This window comes from Folsomia candida, unplaced genomic scaffold (genome assembly GCF_002217175.1).
Source record: "Folsomia candida strain VU population unplaced genomic scaffold, ASM221717v1 Fcan01_Sc002, whole genome shotgun sequence".
Lineage (NCBI taxonomy): Eukaryota > Metazoa > Arthropoda > Collembola > Entomobryomorpha > Isotomidae > Folsomia > Folsomia candida.
This window is the reverse complement of record NW_019091194.1, coordinates 12,395,385-12,411,118: the sequence shown is the minus strand read 5'-3', so window position 1 is coordinate 12,411,118 and position 15,734 is coordinate 12,395,385. Positions and strand designations below refer to the sequence as shown.

General features: G+C 35.1%; 1 protein-coding gene and 1 long non-coding RNA gene across 2 annotated transcripts; one reads left to right on the top strand and one right to left on the bottom strand.

The window, feature by feature from the left end:
* Positions 1 to 1,607: 1,607 nt before the first annotated feature.
* Positions 1,608 to 15,363, top strand: LOC110844539. The gene is made up of 3 exons (XM_022090760.2): positions 1,608 to 2,125; positions 10,819 to 11,389; positions 14,625 to 15,363. The coding sequence occupies exons 1-3, from the start codon at positions 2,060 to 2,062 to the stop codon at positions 14,900 to 14,902; spliced, it is 915 nt and encodes a 304-aa protein (XP_021946452.1). The 5' UTR covers positions 1,608 to 2,059; the 3' UTR covers positions 14,903 to 15,363.
* LOC118434327 lies at positions 12,320 to 13,815 on the bottom strand. The gene is made up of 3 exons (XR_004833935.1): positions 13,526 to 13,815; positions 13,339 to 13,403; positions 12,320 to 13,253 (listed from the first exon to the last, which is right to left on the bottom strand). It is a non-coding gene; the product is annotated as an uncharacterized LOC118434327 (long non-coding RNA).
* Positions 15,364 to 15,734: the final 371 nt, after the last annotated feature.

The window sequence follows — 15,734 nt, the reverse complement described above, 5'->3', positions numbered from 1 at the left end:
TCATTGACTTTAGTCACTCAATTTTAATGCCTAAATCAAAAAATATTATTTTACCTTAAATCTGATAATTTACTAGACTTAAGCTGCTTGCATGCCGCAATGAAAAACAAGTGAACTCCTCATTGGGGCATGGACTCTATTAAGCGCTGTCTGTTGTAAATGGCACAGCGAAAATATTATCGTCCCATTGGGGCTTGGAATTTGTAGACTAGATTTGATTCTAGATACCAAAGATTTGAGCTAATTCATGTCATTACTTGCTTGTTCACCACGGCTTTTACAGAATCGAGCCGCATTGTATTTTGAATTGTGGGACAATTAAGCTCGCATATATCTCACTATTTAATCAATCTACAGCAAGTACCAGTCACACGGTAGACATCTCAAGTGAAATTATCAATCGACGAATCTATTTTGCTATCACACCATCCTCGCACATAAGTCGGATAGCACGCTTTGTAGCAAATTATCATAGTCGAAATTGGCCCACTTAAACATTTGCAGCACGGCTTATTAAACCAAGAGTGTCCAAAGTCAGTCACAACGCGTCATTTTGTGACTTTCTTGGCAAACTTGATAAGCAACTTTTATGAGTATCAAAAGTATCTTTGTGTTATTTAGTATCTGAAAATTAGGAAAGCAAGGTGAGTATTAATATCGGAAATTAACAACCGTAAGGTTTACTTTAAAGTAGATCTTTTCGCTTTTGCTCAACTCGTTGTGTGACTTTCTTCCATATATTTATAACACACAATGAGATAAAATTCTACAAAATCATTGCCAATCTATGCAACTCTGTTGACAATGGCCAAATTAATTACTTACCTAAGATTAATAAAGAGGGTACACTGGCCAACTTTGTATTGGCAATCATCATGCTATCTATGGCATACATAGACAATTAGTACAAGTTATATTTGAAACCAGTGACAAAAATGTCTTAATATGGCTAAGAATAAAATAAAATTTTAATGAAGCTAATCATTGAAACTGGCCAGATAAAACTTTAACAATTGAAATCCTTCCTGTTTTTAACCGAGGTCCGTTTAACCGAATTGAGTAACACCATGGAATTAGTAGACATGGATCCTTCTCAGTTTTGGCTTAAAAATATGTCATACATACCAGAGGAATTGCAGATGCTATCGAAAGAGATGTGCCCATATAGATAAGCGGTATTTACTGCCTGGCATATTTTTCGTTTCAAAATGTGCAAGCTTCTACTTCTTGTGGATGGATGTAAAAATTACTAAAACCACTTGCAGCATTGGATTGATACACCACTAAATACGACTAGCCTTCACCTACCTCGGTTGGAATAGGTAAGGTAAGGCAAAATGTTGAAGCATGATGTGAACAAACACCCAAATACTCATTCACCTCATCGGATGGCTTCTGCTACTTCTTGCAAAGAAAAGCCCAAGAAAGTGCAGCAGCACCCTGACTTCTTCCCGTCGTGTGTGTATGTCGGATGATACGTTCACCCACAATAATAATGTACTTTATCTTCCTTTAACTGATTGCCTTAACCACTGCTGCGATACACACGCACACCTCAACCACAACAAAGCATTATACACCTTGTTGGTCTTCTTCTTCCTTCATTTCGTGCTCCTGCTGCTGAAACCAAACGACAAAGATGCTCCATTCTCAGGCTGCTTAAAAAACGTCTGCCGTGCTCTCGAAAGAATCTCAACTTGCCTTCGCCTTGACTCTTCTGCAACCACCACGCGATGCGACGGTGAGAACTGCGGCAGTCTCACTTTGGACACACGACTGAAGAAAAGGATGTTCAGGTGCGGAAGACAATTAGATAGATCACCAGTGATACAACGACCCAACTTCTTTAGTGCACGAAATTGGACTGAAATTGGCATATTCAGTATCAAGAAAAAGTGGTCCATTTCATTTTGTGAATAACTGAAAACCGATATAGATTAATGTCATATCATTTAATTTTAGTAAAGAAAGAAATATATTTTTTTAATATTGTTAAGTAGATTACACGAAACTGTGTTGTGAAACTATTGCCAAATTATTAAGAGCTGAAACAATTGTCATGCTATTTAGAATATCGGATTATATTGCAATAGAACTGGGGAAAATGAGACATCGGTGTACCAAGGTAAGCATATGTATTTTGGACCTGCTGCTATGCTATGCATATAAAATCTAACTATTTAATCGGATAATTAAGATCATTCGTCGTCACAAGCTAAATATTAATTACTGACTAATTATGAATCGAGTAGGACTAATTAAGAAATTCTATTTCTGAATCGAAATGCGTAGGCAATTTCCCTACGATTTTTAAACGTACGACTATCCAATGCATATCTAATTCTCGTGTGATTCATAAACCGGTATAAATAAGGGAATTTTTAGTAAAAAAAGCTTAACTGATAATAATAATCATTATTATTGCATCTCATGTAAACATTTCGTGCAGAATTGCATAAAGTTATAGACTAATTTCATCATGGATTTTCATCACTTAGAAAATACTTGGAATGAAAAAATTTCATAGCTTTGCAGTCGTGGCCAGAATTCTTGAGCAAGGATTAAAAGAAAAATATGATTCAGTGAAAGATATTAATTACAGGTTTTACAAGACATTTGGATAAAAGCGCCCACTGCATTATTTGTTTTGCCGTTTTTGTTCTCTCTTTGTCATTTCTCAGACAATGTCTGACTGCCAAATGAGAGAAACACCCATTTCAAAAAAGTAACGAGCCATCAAACTCTTTAGTGTTTTATGAGTCAAAAGTCAAGTTTGAATTCAATAACAGGTTGTACATATCCATCCATATACATAGATTTATTGTTTATCATTTCATCGTTTTTAAACTTTAATTTTTCTCACTTTTGGCGAAAAAATAGTACAAAAAACATCCCAGACAAACCATGACTCTTGTTAGTCCATGTATTCAAAGAATCCGGGTGGATTTTTATATCAAAATTTAAACGGTTTTTTTGTAATTTTAGAAAATGATTAAATTCCTTAGTACGGATATTTACTTGGTATTCTTGTAACGTCAAACAATATTCTTCTTACACACAAATGTATACGGTTGATGCTTACGATTCATCCCATTTATTCTAAATACATACACCTCGTTTAGATACATATGATACGAAACTGTGAAATTTGTGTGGTTTGCTGGAACACTTTTCACTATAAATTCTAAAATTCTAGTTCTCCAGTTGAGACAAAGCCAAATTCATATTTGCAACGAAAACCAATTTATAAAATGTTTAGTTTTTACTACTTGCTTTAAAATGAAAGTATTAAATCATTTTTATTGCATCATTAATTCACAGTGGTTGTCATTTAAGAATATTTAAGCAAACTGTTTCTCTATCCAAGTTATAAGAGCTAATTTGTAAAATAGATTTGAGTTTCATGAACTCGGTACTATGCAAATTAACGTGATTATGGTGGCATGCCGTTCTTCCAAGTTTTGTTTACTTTGTAATACAGATTTATGAACAAGGGATCCAAATATATTTACTTTATTTCCGCACAATAAGGGCATAACTTTGAAGTGGTTAAGTAATAATGTAAGCTGACTGACTGAGGAGTGGTTATGATGGCCACCAGCAGTGCTCTCACCAGCACAGCTTGAATGGCTTCAAAGATGGGTCAACAAGTAGAAAAGTACGTGCAAATAGCAAGTCGAGTGGCAAAAGCCATCCATCCTTCATTGTCTGCATAAGTGAGGCAGTCGTCATGTGAAGAATTTGAAACTGACGTTTCAATTCAAATATTTTGTTAGGCCAACAAGAGGATTCAGACCAGACGAAGATGTGATTCCGACTGAATAAGACATACAGACTGGTAAATTGTAGCTAATCTTTGTATTATTAATTGTAGCAGACAGCTTTTAACCTGAGACGGATTTACTGTTTAGTCAGCTTTGTCGAGCCTCATAATTTTGCATGAATTCATGATACTTGATATTTGATATTAGACCCATCACTTGACTTCTTCGAATCTACATACGTACATATATAGAAGCCCACCTGAAAAATGGAAAAATAATTTTTGAACCAAAAACATTTTTTGAAAAAGTCTGACCGTTTGAGTTTTCCAATCGTATTTATCCAAAGTATGTATAAAATTAAATTGCCAACAATAATATTGTTAACTATCGCTGTTTCGCCGTTACTGAGTCACGAAACTCTCGCATTGGGGTTAAACACCGGATTTGCTAATATGTTCCACTTTTCACATTGAATATACACAATTCCACTCAAAATCTTTAAATCTGAGAGCACAACAAAGGTATTGCCGAATCGTGAAAGGTCAAATCTCTCGCCCTCGTTAGTGCCTTATTGACGGAAATATAATGCTTATCATACACACACACTAGTAAAAATAGAATAAAAATTCATTATGCCGTAATATGGGCTCAATTGCATCGCTGTGTGGTCTATCTCTTAACCCTTGTCGTCGTAATATTTGCATTGATTTTTTCTTCTTGATTTAAAATTAAGCGACAATGGCAATGCCCTATCATCCAGTACTTTCTATAAATAAATATGTGCTTGCTAGCTTAATTTTTTGATTCTTTCTTGTTGTAGACCTAATTTTTAATGCACAATTATTCACAATGCACAATTATCTCAGCAATTTCCACGAAATGTAATGAATACCCGCATTTAGAATAGAGCACTCCGACTCCAAAAAATAATGCCACGATGTAGTATTGAGGATTGTATGACGCGATTATGTGTGTGTGCGTTTGTGATGATATAATTCGTTGTCGTGTACTCTACATTCAGCAGATATTGAATTCAGTGCAGCATCATTATAATCACTTAACACACTTATGATTGTGGTGTCTCGTACAAAAGTGGGCTTTCTTCACGGTGATGTGAAGCGAAAACAAATTGCACCTCGGTTAGTTGCACCACAGGTGATTTCAAACAAAAGTTCAACAAGCGCTTCAACGAGAAATAAACTCGTCGTTCCTTCTTTGTTCAAATCAAAGACGATGCAGTTCAAGGTAGTTTCGGCGAAAATGACCATAATAATAACCCCCATTCCTCCCCTTTAAAGGTGACTCCTTTAACCGCTCATCAATCAGTCTTCCTTTTAGAAAAGTACTTGATTCAAAGCAGTGTCAAAAACCCAAACATTTGTACCTGCGATATCATTATCTGCTAGAACATAATATTTTATGTTTTATGATTTCGAGTTGAAGGTGATAAGTGCAGATTGCACTACATGCTTGCTGGTACTTGTTGACGGAAAACCAGGGTACAATAATAATGGCGACGAATTATTTTTGATTATCATGGCTGAAAAGTCGATTTCAGTCCTTTTGGGTTTTTATATTATTATACAATAACTGATTATCCTAGTGGTGCCAACATACAGACAGATCTATCCGCAACCTATAATTTGTTCTGCAATATTTTGACAGACGTATCAGAAATTAAGACTATTTACTTATTTTCATTTTTTAAAAGGTTTTTCAAATTGACTGCATTAGATATGCATAATAAATATGCATCTTTAATTTTAAAACGTGGTTTCAAAGTTCTTGATCTTGATTAGAAACAGTTGCAGACTGGGGTCAACATGAACATATGCAGATTGAGATTACTATACATATTATACGTCACATTAATTTTCTTAGTCATCAATAACTAAATAAATAGGAAACCAAATATTGACTCGTGAAATGACTGCTTCGTGCAATATTCACCCTCATCCAATTATCGGCCAGTCGAAAGATGTGTGACGACCGACTTTGACAAGGGGAAAACTGATTAGTGAAAAAAATCAGTATTGAAACTTTAGTGATTATAGGAATTTAATGAAGCGCAGTTTATAGGTACAATTTTACTGCTTGAATAACGATAAGACCTGGTTAGCGAACTCTTATTTTTAACAAAAGGAATCTATAAATAAGTGCTTCGAATGAGTTAACGGTGACATTGCATTGCTTGAGTGAGACGAAGGAAGGAAGGCACTTGTAAAATACTTTATACATTTCTCATCAAACGAGCCAAATAAGCAAACCGGTGAAACCGACATCAACTCAAGTTCACCACCTTACACACAAAGCCCACTGAAAAGTCAAACAAGAAACTTTTCCTAAAAATAATGGAGTCGATCATAATTTATTTTAAATTATGCTTTCCATTCAAGCAACTTCTCCATTGGGAATTGTGTCACTGTGCTGCCCTTCCTTTTTTATTCTTTAACAAGTTTAAGTAGTCTGACATTCCGTTTTCCTTAACATTTTACTACCCGCAAGAAATACATTCAAAAATTACTACATCCACCAAGTCGTATAACATGCAAATAAATACATAAATATTAAATTGAAATGCCCAGCACCAATGTAGCCGCTTTTTCAGTTTTAAATTTGGTAGCTTGTTGATCCCGGGCCAGGTGAAGAAAATCAAGATCTTATTTATGACGCCCAGGTTTTCGGCATGAGCGTCTTCAATCTGTGCAGTGACAAGTGTAGATTGCATTGATGAGCGTTGTGGCCGATGATGAGTCTTTGTAGTATAAATGTAGTAGCATAATTCAGTTGTAGTAATAAACTTGGCGACCCACTCGTCAGATCAGGAAAGGCCAGTTTTTATGACACCACTTCTTGAGAGCTTTACATGAAGATATGAGAGCCGGATGATAGTCATCGATCCCGTACTGAATTAAATTACTGGCATTAACTTTAACGAATTATCGTTTTCTGGTGTGATTGTGAATTGCGAGGCTTGATATTTAAGCAAACGAAATCATGCTTAATTGTGAGTGGCGTATATGTACATACACAACACAAGTAACTGATGCCATTCATTGTCGGCCGACTGGTTGTATAATACATATTTTATAAATCGGCAGAATGGCTATGTGCATATGTGATTGGACTGCTGGTGCTGGTCTTAATTTATATCTTTATTTCAAATATGCATACATACACATATGCTAACACGACCAACTGCTTCATCCTGCCTGAAGGGATAGGTCAAGTTTGAGTGACCTTATACTTAAGCATAATCGTGGCCACAATTTATATTGGAATCATGAGTTTCAATTGTTGATTAATCAGTTGAAGTACATACAGAAAAATTTGATGAAGACTTATAAACATGATTTGAAAAATGCCAAATAAATAAAATACAAAATGGTTGCATAATCACATAAATCAAAATTAATCCGCGGTGTCCATGCAAAAGTTTAGAAGACATACGTATATTAAGTATACGAGTATTTGTAGTATTTGTCGTGGTCATGATCTTAACCTGTGTCGGAGAGAAATAAGTAAGCATGGCCCTTCATTTCCTGCATGATCTCAATCTGTCTTGTCGCATCATCGTTATGTAGAAATACTAAACATGTTCTTCGCTGTAAGTTGATTGGTATGATTGAATGAAGTTCAATCACATTTTTTTGCTGACTGATGGCCGGTTGATACTTGCTACTTTAACCGTCTTGAGGTTTGAGGCATGCACCACGTAGTAATAATATTGCTTTTTATACAACATCGAATCACGGGATGGTTTAGTACAAGAAGAGATAAAAGTGTATTTTGCATTTTCAATTTTTTTCCCAAAATACAACATGAGCATAGAAAAATTGTGAATAGTGCTGCTAACCATAATCGTATTACATAAGTAATCGTATATGTACATCAAGAAAGTTTTGATTTTTGCAAGGTCAATAATTCAGAGGCAAGTTTTGATTACTTTATTTTTTGTCTGTTGGAATGTGAGAAAGGTTTTTGTGAACCCTGAACATATTTTATGAGTAAGTTGTGAATTTTGCAACTGATTATCGCCTAAACGTCGCCATTTCACATTTAGTGGCTTAGCATATACTTTCTTTTTAATCTCTGCTGTGTCCAATTGTCCGATTAGACATCCCGTTGTATCTAGTTTGATGCTTATTTATATTTAGCTTTGCATTGAAATTTTCCTTCTTTTCCAAAGTTGTGGACTAACTCATTGATGGATAATTCTCAACGGTGCGAGTAATTGGATTCATATTCTAGTACATATTTTCAACATGATTCATGAGTCAGAATTCCCGACAAAGGTCCTTCCTCCTCAAGTTCGGATAAGAAAGTCTTAAATTGCTACCATAAAATTAATATAAAGGTTTCAACATGTGTGATTGAGATAAGCACAATTGAGAGTAATTAAAAAATGATATCAATTTATTAGTATTGTTGTAAGTGCCTGAAGCTTGATGTACTAAAAATGGAAAAAATTTTTGAGCCATGCAACAACAATAATGATCTCGACTCATAATATTTAAGTGTTGTTTGTTTTGAGCATTGTTATCACTCGGCGCTAATAAGGTTTTGTTGTTTGAAGACAAGCCTCTTGTAATTTACAGACGAAGAAATTAGTATTTCTGATTGACAGTTCTAATCAGGTCTCATTTGAAAATAATGCGAGGCGTTTCCTTACAATTTAAACCACCTTCCGGAATTAAATGAATTAATAATAAGTAATCTAAAAAAATGGCGGTGGTGAAGAAAAGACACTATAAATTAAGGTGAAATTGAACTCGATGCCACAAATAAATTTAATCCATCATGGTTACGATGCCAATGAAATTACATGCTACACATCACTTTTAAAAAATCGGAATGGAAAGTAGAACGCTGTCAAAGAAGACCAATTGTTGCAATAAATTTCGGATGGTTGTTGAGGCGAATTGATGAGAAATAAATATGGAATTATACGTCAAAGTAATAAATGTGGCGTCCTTCCATATTGAGGATTCGACCAATCTCGCATGAAATTTGTGCAGAGGAAGCACTATGGTACGCACATAGTCATTACCATAATTATGTCACCTAACCATCATTGATGTTTGAAACCTATTGTTATTTGTCATACAAAAAATCCAATTCCGTTTCGGTCAATGTCATTCAACATCCTCTCCTCATGGTCAAAATCTCACATGGTGAACGTCGTCTTCCTAGCATCGCAAATGCCAAGAAATGCTATCATCATCTCTTTATTATTCGATGTACTCTAATAACACGATACAGGAGTGTGTGTGACCTATTTGAATGGTAAACTAGATAAATTCCAAGCAAGGCAAGAATTGATACGGATTTACAATTACAAGCCTTACAATTCTCTGTGTGTTGAGTAAAATGAAAAAAGCTGAAAAAAGCTTGAATTGGATAACAATTCATTCAATAATACGATTCAACTCACTGCCTCATCTTCTTATGAAATGGTTAATGAAGACGCGAACTATCACTCTTTTACATCAATAAGTGCATGAATCGTGTAAATGAAGATTAAACTTTTATCTAATAATATTTTTTTGTCGGAATAAGTCTTGGGATCGTAAATAAAAGTTATGCACGTTTTAACTCGGGTTATATGCAAACAGGTTAATCTATAAACCTTTATAATAATTAAACACATTTATCTCTAGACTAGATGATTCACAAGCATGGCATGATTCGCACCGAATAACACAACTAACACAACTAGCCCATTTAAGTCTTTATTTCTGCATGTTGGATAAATTCTCAAATGAATTGATCTTGCTTTTGATTATATTTTATCGTCTGCAGGTCTCTAGGTCAAGAATAACAATAATTATATTTTGCTGCAGGTCTAACAAAGAAGTATTTATTTCAATAGTGCGGCTTTTCTTAATTAGTACAGAGGTACACAAACAATGAGATAGCGTTTAAAAGTACTATTTCGTAGGTAAGTAGGTAATTCATTGCACCCAAATTACTAATATTCGAGAAATCCGCCCAATTAGCTACAGATAAGTTTGACAGTTTAGTATGGTTTGCTGATGGACAACTTGTTTTCCAACTTTTTTACCATGTATCATGTGCATTTATTACATGAGAGGAAGGGCTAAGCTATATATTAAATATTTGTTTGATTGGCAAACTCGGGCTTAATCTTAAATACATTTTTTGCTTCAACAAAGTTGTACGGTGTTAAAATGCATGGTTATCAAATTCTACAACTCTTACATATACGTCAGTTGTATTGCTTATGTAAGTGTCCTACATATTATGTGTAAGGATAGATTTATAAAAATTAAAAACTACGCCACCAAATCATATTTTTCTTTTTTCGAAACCATACGAGTACACACTTGGGTGTAAATGTGTCTCTCAATAATGTGCAAACGTAACCACTGTGGGAACTGTGGGTTACATTTGGTTTGTTTTTATTAAAAGCATTAAGCTTTTTCACGCAGTCCCATATTCCTGCGGTTTCAACATTCTGTCGGATAACATAAATGGATTTTTACTTTGTTATACAACCCTGCATTACATGCACAAGACAGCACAACGTTCGCTAATTCGTCCGAAATGTACAATTCATTCTTGTGCTTATTTAGTAGAGCCATGCAGAATTTGATTAAGCAAACTTCATCATAGGAACTGCCTCCAACAAACTTAATGGGAAATCGGATGTTGATGATAAAAAGTGGCTCGTACAGCACACCTTATTCTTTTAAAAAGTGATGTATCGCGTGACCATTGACTTGCCTGAACACTGCATGAATTTCCTGCTGACCCGGAAATCAACGGGAATGTTAAGCTGGATGTCAGTTTCGAGTTTTGAAGTTAAATTTGAAAAGTTGATTGATTAATTAATGACAAGGGTCGATTAAGTTTAAAAATTGAAAGTTTATTTACTCTGCAATTAAGTATTTTTTTATGTTAAACAAAATTATATATCTGTATGCAGACTATAAAATTCATAAAAGTCAGATTTTCGGAGCTGGGTTTTAGCATGCATGAAATAAATATGTATGAAAAAGTTAATTTGTATTTTTTGTTTTTTTATTCTCAGATGCAGCCGACCTTTGGACATTCAGTTTCAATTTTCATGTTAATGCTCCTTTCTTCTTCATTCCTCAAGTGCCAAGTAGACGCTGCAGTGGTGAATGCGGTTAACAAAGACTCATCATCAATCTCGGACTTGGTTCCCAATGAGCCCATAAAAATCAAGCTACTCGCACCAACAACCGTGTCCAAAAAGCACACGAGAACGAGGCAAAACAGCCGATTTTTGCGAACTTTTCCACCCGTGGAACTTCTCGATTTGGCAAGACAGGCAGCACTAACTAATGAGATTGAGCCCTTGATGGACTACAATAACGATTATAGAAACCCTTACGACTCTGACTATTATGGAAGTTATGATGGGGGCATGGCCATGGGGAATACATGGCCCGTGAACAATATGGAAAATAGGAACTCGTGGCCAACCAAAGCTAATCGAATTGATGCTGGAAATTCGCCCATTTTCTATATTAAACTTCCACCAGTACCCTACGTATTTATGCCTGGCGTGGGCTACGTGTCGCCTCATCCGTACTCCAACTCGCCATCGATGCCCATGTCAATGTCTGCTGGACAAGGTACGCACCTTGCATATTAGAATATACGTAGATTATCTATCTATGTAAATTGTCTCCGAATGATTGATTTCTCAATATCCTGCGGTATCGATGAGGACCAAGTGTTACATAATTTTGAGACCTAGTTCTTGTGGCCACAGTGGAATTTTAATCGTAACCCATCAATTCAGCGAACCAATTTTTGTAACCAGTGTCTCATTTTACATTGTTGTGAAGTTTTCGCTATTCAAATCTTGATAGCAAAAAAAGGAAACTTGCAAATACTTCGTTTTTGTTCGATTCATTGATTTCTCTGCCATAAAAATGATGTAGGATTTCAACAAGCTTCTTAAAACGGGTGGATTGATTTTCCGCTGTGCCTTGTGCTACTACATCTCATTGTTCGATGCAAAATTAAACAAGGCTCTCCATTTAATTTGGTATTCCGAGTAAAACTTGGGCTCGATCTTTGATGATGAGTTCAAACCGAAGGTGTACATGTTTGGTCGTCGTGTAGCATATCACAAATGAAGTGGGCAAATGATGTGGCTTTGTGTATTGTTGATGAGATGAAGAGTTTTTCATCACGTGTGTAGAATTGGAATGCAGGATACGTATCATACTATTGAGTCCATTGGTCGGTCGGTTACAATGAGAAGCTCTAATGATTAAATTGACCAGCAACAAGGCCATGCAGCTCAATTAGACACACAAGGAATCCTCGCACAATGTTTTCGAATAGTAATTTTTTGTCGAAATGATTTCCACTGCAGAAAAACCAACATGTGTTACCAAGAGTTTATGCGAGTCAATAACTTGAGGTGCATTTTACTTATTAGTGAAGATGTCACGCAGGTACTGTACTCACAGAAATACATACGTGTAAAATAAGTATCTGCGTATCACTATGCACATGTTTCCTTTTATCAACTTTATTACATACACAAATGATTATACTACATATTTTTATATAGTATTTCGCTGCATTATTATTACCATATATATACTTTAGCATCGAAGCGGGTACATAAAATGTGCTGAATGTATAAATTCATAGTTGATTAAAGTTTAGGTTTTGTAGGACAGAAATATCATATTTCCTCTATGGATTGCTTAAGCAAGTGCATAACATCGAAGTGCATTTTATTGCAGTCTGGAAACCAGGAATTTCACACTACATTGTGAAAATATTCAGCACTTCTTCAAAGTCATTGCAGTTTGTCAAATTTTGTTTTTTGCTGGAAGTGTGAACATGAATACCTTCCAAAAATAGATACGCCACATGACGAAATTACTTGATTTTTTGTTGTGTGTATACTACAAACTATATTCTACATGTTCTACATTCAGTTAATTGTAAGTCATCCTGAGATTGATAGCAAATTATCTCCCGTTTTATGTCACTATTGTTTACATACGTTGACCTTGGCATTGAATACTTGAATAAATAAAATAAAGGGTCCCATTTATTCATCATTGGCAAATGGTAAAACTAGTTTGAGCAGCGTGGCGTATTTGCCAAGTTATTACCCGAAATTTTACAACGTAAATAAGTAATAATAAAAGCTGAGATTATCAGAACCATACCGCATACATGTACAATACATGCGGCACACAGTTTTTGTGGGATTAATAAACCCCTTTTACCATTAGAAATACATAACGTCAAAAATTGCTAAGAAGATATTCTTGAAAGATTATGTAAATTTGACAACTTAGAATGAATCACAAATGTGCGCATGTTAAAATGTACCAGTGAGTACCTAAAAGGATGTAAAAAAAATTGTTGGGGCAGGAACGAACCGACATAAATCTGACAATTAGATTTAGATTTGCTAAGTTGGAAACTAATTGTTTGTAATTCCAAGTCTCGTCTTCAGTGCTACTGTACAACAAAAAATAAACTTGCTTAAATAGATAAAAAATTACAACTGAACGGCATACAATGTTTGCTTTAACATTTGACAAACCGTGCATTCTTGGCATCATGCGCAAAAATCTTATTGACAATAAATCCAATATTGCAGAGATATTCCTGTAAGTGAAAAGTTGTAAAGGCAAGTGAACCAGAAGGTAAAATTCCTTGTTTTGATCGCCATACACTTTCGAAATTGGTAGTAAAAAATATAAATTTTGTATGCTAACACACACACATACCTCAAGTTGATTGACATTCTGACTGCGTGAAGTACAAGGTTGTTCAAGGTAACAACAACGTAATTTGCCTGTTTCAAACAGGATTCGATTTAATTCAGTAAACTGAGCCAACAAAGTAATTAACAGATTAAGGCTTATCAATTAAGTTGGCAGCAGAAAGGATTCTTTCTCAAAGGAGTGCTAGACTAAACTAAATACATAGATTTGAACTGTACCTGAAATATCGAGTTGGCAGAGCTGAGGATGGCAGAATGAAAAGTCATGCAGTCCCGACGGATGGGCAATTACGACAAGTATTCATTAATTCATACACCTTTCACATGAGAAATATTTTTGGCTTGGCTCAATTAACAGCTCTCTTTTAAAAAAGTGTATTGAAATACTAAATACAAAAAATAAGACCACATGTGAGACTCGTACAGACAGACCTGTAAATATTGAACGACGAATCCATGTTACGCACTCATAATAAGTATAACATACATTATTGGCAATTTGAAAATGATCAGAGTTTTTTTTGCTAAAGTTTACATGCTCATTTATTAGGAAACAATGCAGTAGTCGTGATCTGGAAAAAATGCAGTTCCACCATCAACCACGGTGGTATTTATTTGTACGTCTCTCGCTCTCCGAAATTGGTTAGGTTAGGAAGTTGACTAACGGTATTTTTTCTTATGATTAAAAGTAAACACAATGATTGGTAGTGCAACATGTGAATTGTTTCGTTTTGACTTATTCATCCGCTTAAAATATGGGATGGGATTACTCTATATGGTAATAAATTACGGTTGAAAGAGGTTCTTGAATGAGGATCGTTACGTCCTTAATCCTCTTAACGTAAGGGATTTAAGGTAAAGTGATGATTGGTTCAGTGTTTAACTCACTCCTCATTTTTTTCGTCTTCTTCCATCAGCTCAGTCATGGAAGATAAATTACAAATTGTTAAGTTGGCCTAATGACGAGCAGTTATAATATCGGCTATAATTTCGGTGTAGATACGTATACGCACGTATAGTTGGACACATTCATTATCTATCGTCCGCCTGTATCCACTCTTGATGTTCATGTCGATTTAATAAATTTTTATTTTCATTTGAAGGAATGATGCCACCAGGATTTGGATCGTTCATTCCGACCGGTCAGGAGTCATCAATAGAGCAAAATCAAAGCGTTATTTCACTTCCACTGAAATTCCTTTCCAACGGCCGACCTCATCAAATCGAGTCTCCCAAGAAGAAACGCCGGCCAGGAATCAAAGAAAATTCGTCTGAGAACAAAGCTGCTCTAATTTCTGGAGGAAAGTATTCGTTTAATGGCCGACCGACAGCCGTGTTTGTCGTTCGATCGCCTGTGGGTTCAAGAACTGCTGAAAAATGATCTTACCTGCATATAAATATTTACTTCTCAAAGACAATTTCTGCCTACCAAATGCATTACCAGAAATTGAATCAACATGAATTTTAAATCAATGTTTCTCTTAAATGCCATTATGCAACCTGTAGCTTCACCTGTCCTAGCATAACTTATAACAGAAGAAAGAAATGTTTATAATATATTTTAGGTAAATCTCATTACACTCGCAATTTTTACGTAACTTAATAACTAACCGTCGTTAGGAAAATATGTAAGCCACATACGATGGCACATTCGACCTTTGAATAATCCCGTCATTTATGTAACAAAAATCATAAAATTGATTAGCTTCACTTACAATTGGGATAACTAGTTTTCCGATTATGTGAAATATGTATGTATCGGTATGTCGTAAAAATTATGTGCATTATCATTAACCTACCATTACGACCACAATTCTTAATAAAAATGGCGTCCCAACTTTACTTTTATGGCTTCATTTTGGAGTAACTCGAAACAATTTAGTAGAGACTTTTGTAGCATGCCCACGTACATGACGCTGCTGGATCGGACCGTCGGTTTCAATCGTTAAAGAAAGTGAGGTTAGAAATTAGAGGTTATGAAAAAGATGAAATCTGAGAACTTTTTAAAAACGTAATTATGCTTTTGATCACGATTGTACTGCTGTTGTTTCCGACTTTTTTGTGTCCCACGATGAGGTTCATTTTAGTCGTAACAAATATTCTTACTAATCGTCAACAGCTGAAGATGAAAAATACAAAGAAAAGATGTACGTGTAAATGGATAAAAATTACACACTTGAGTTTTATGAGGTGTGTGACTACTACAGTGACCA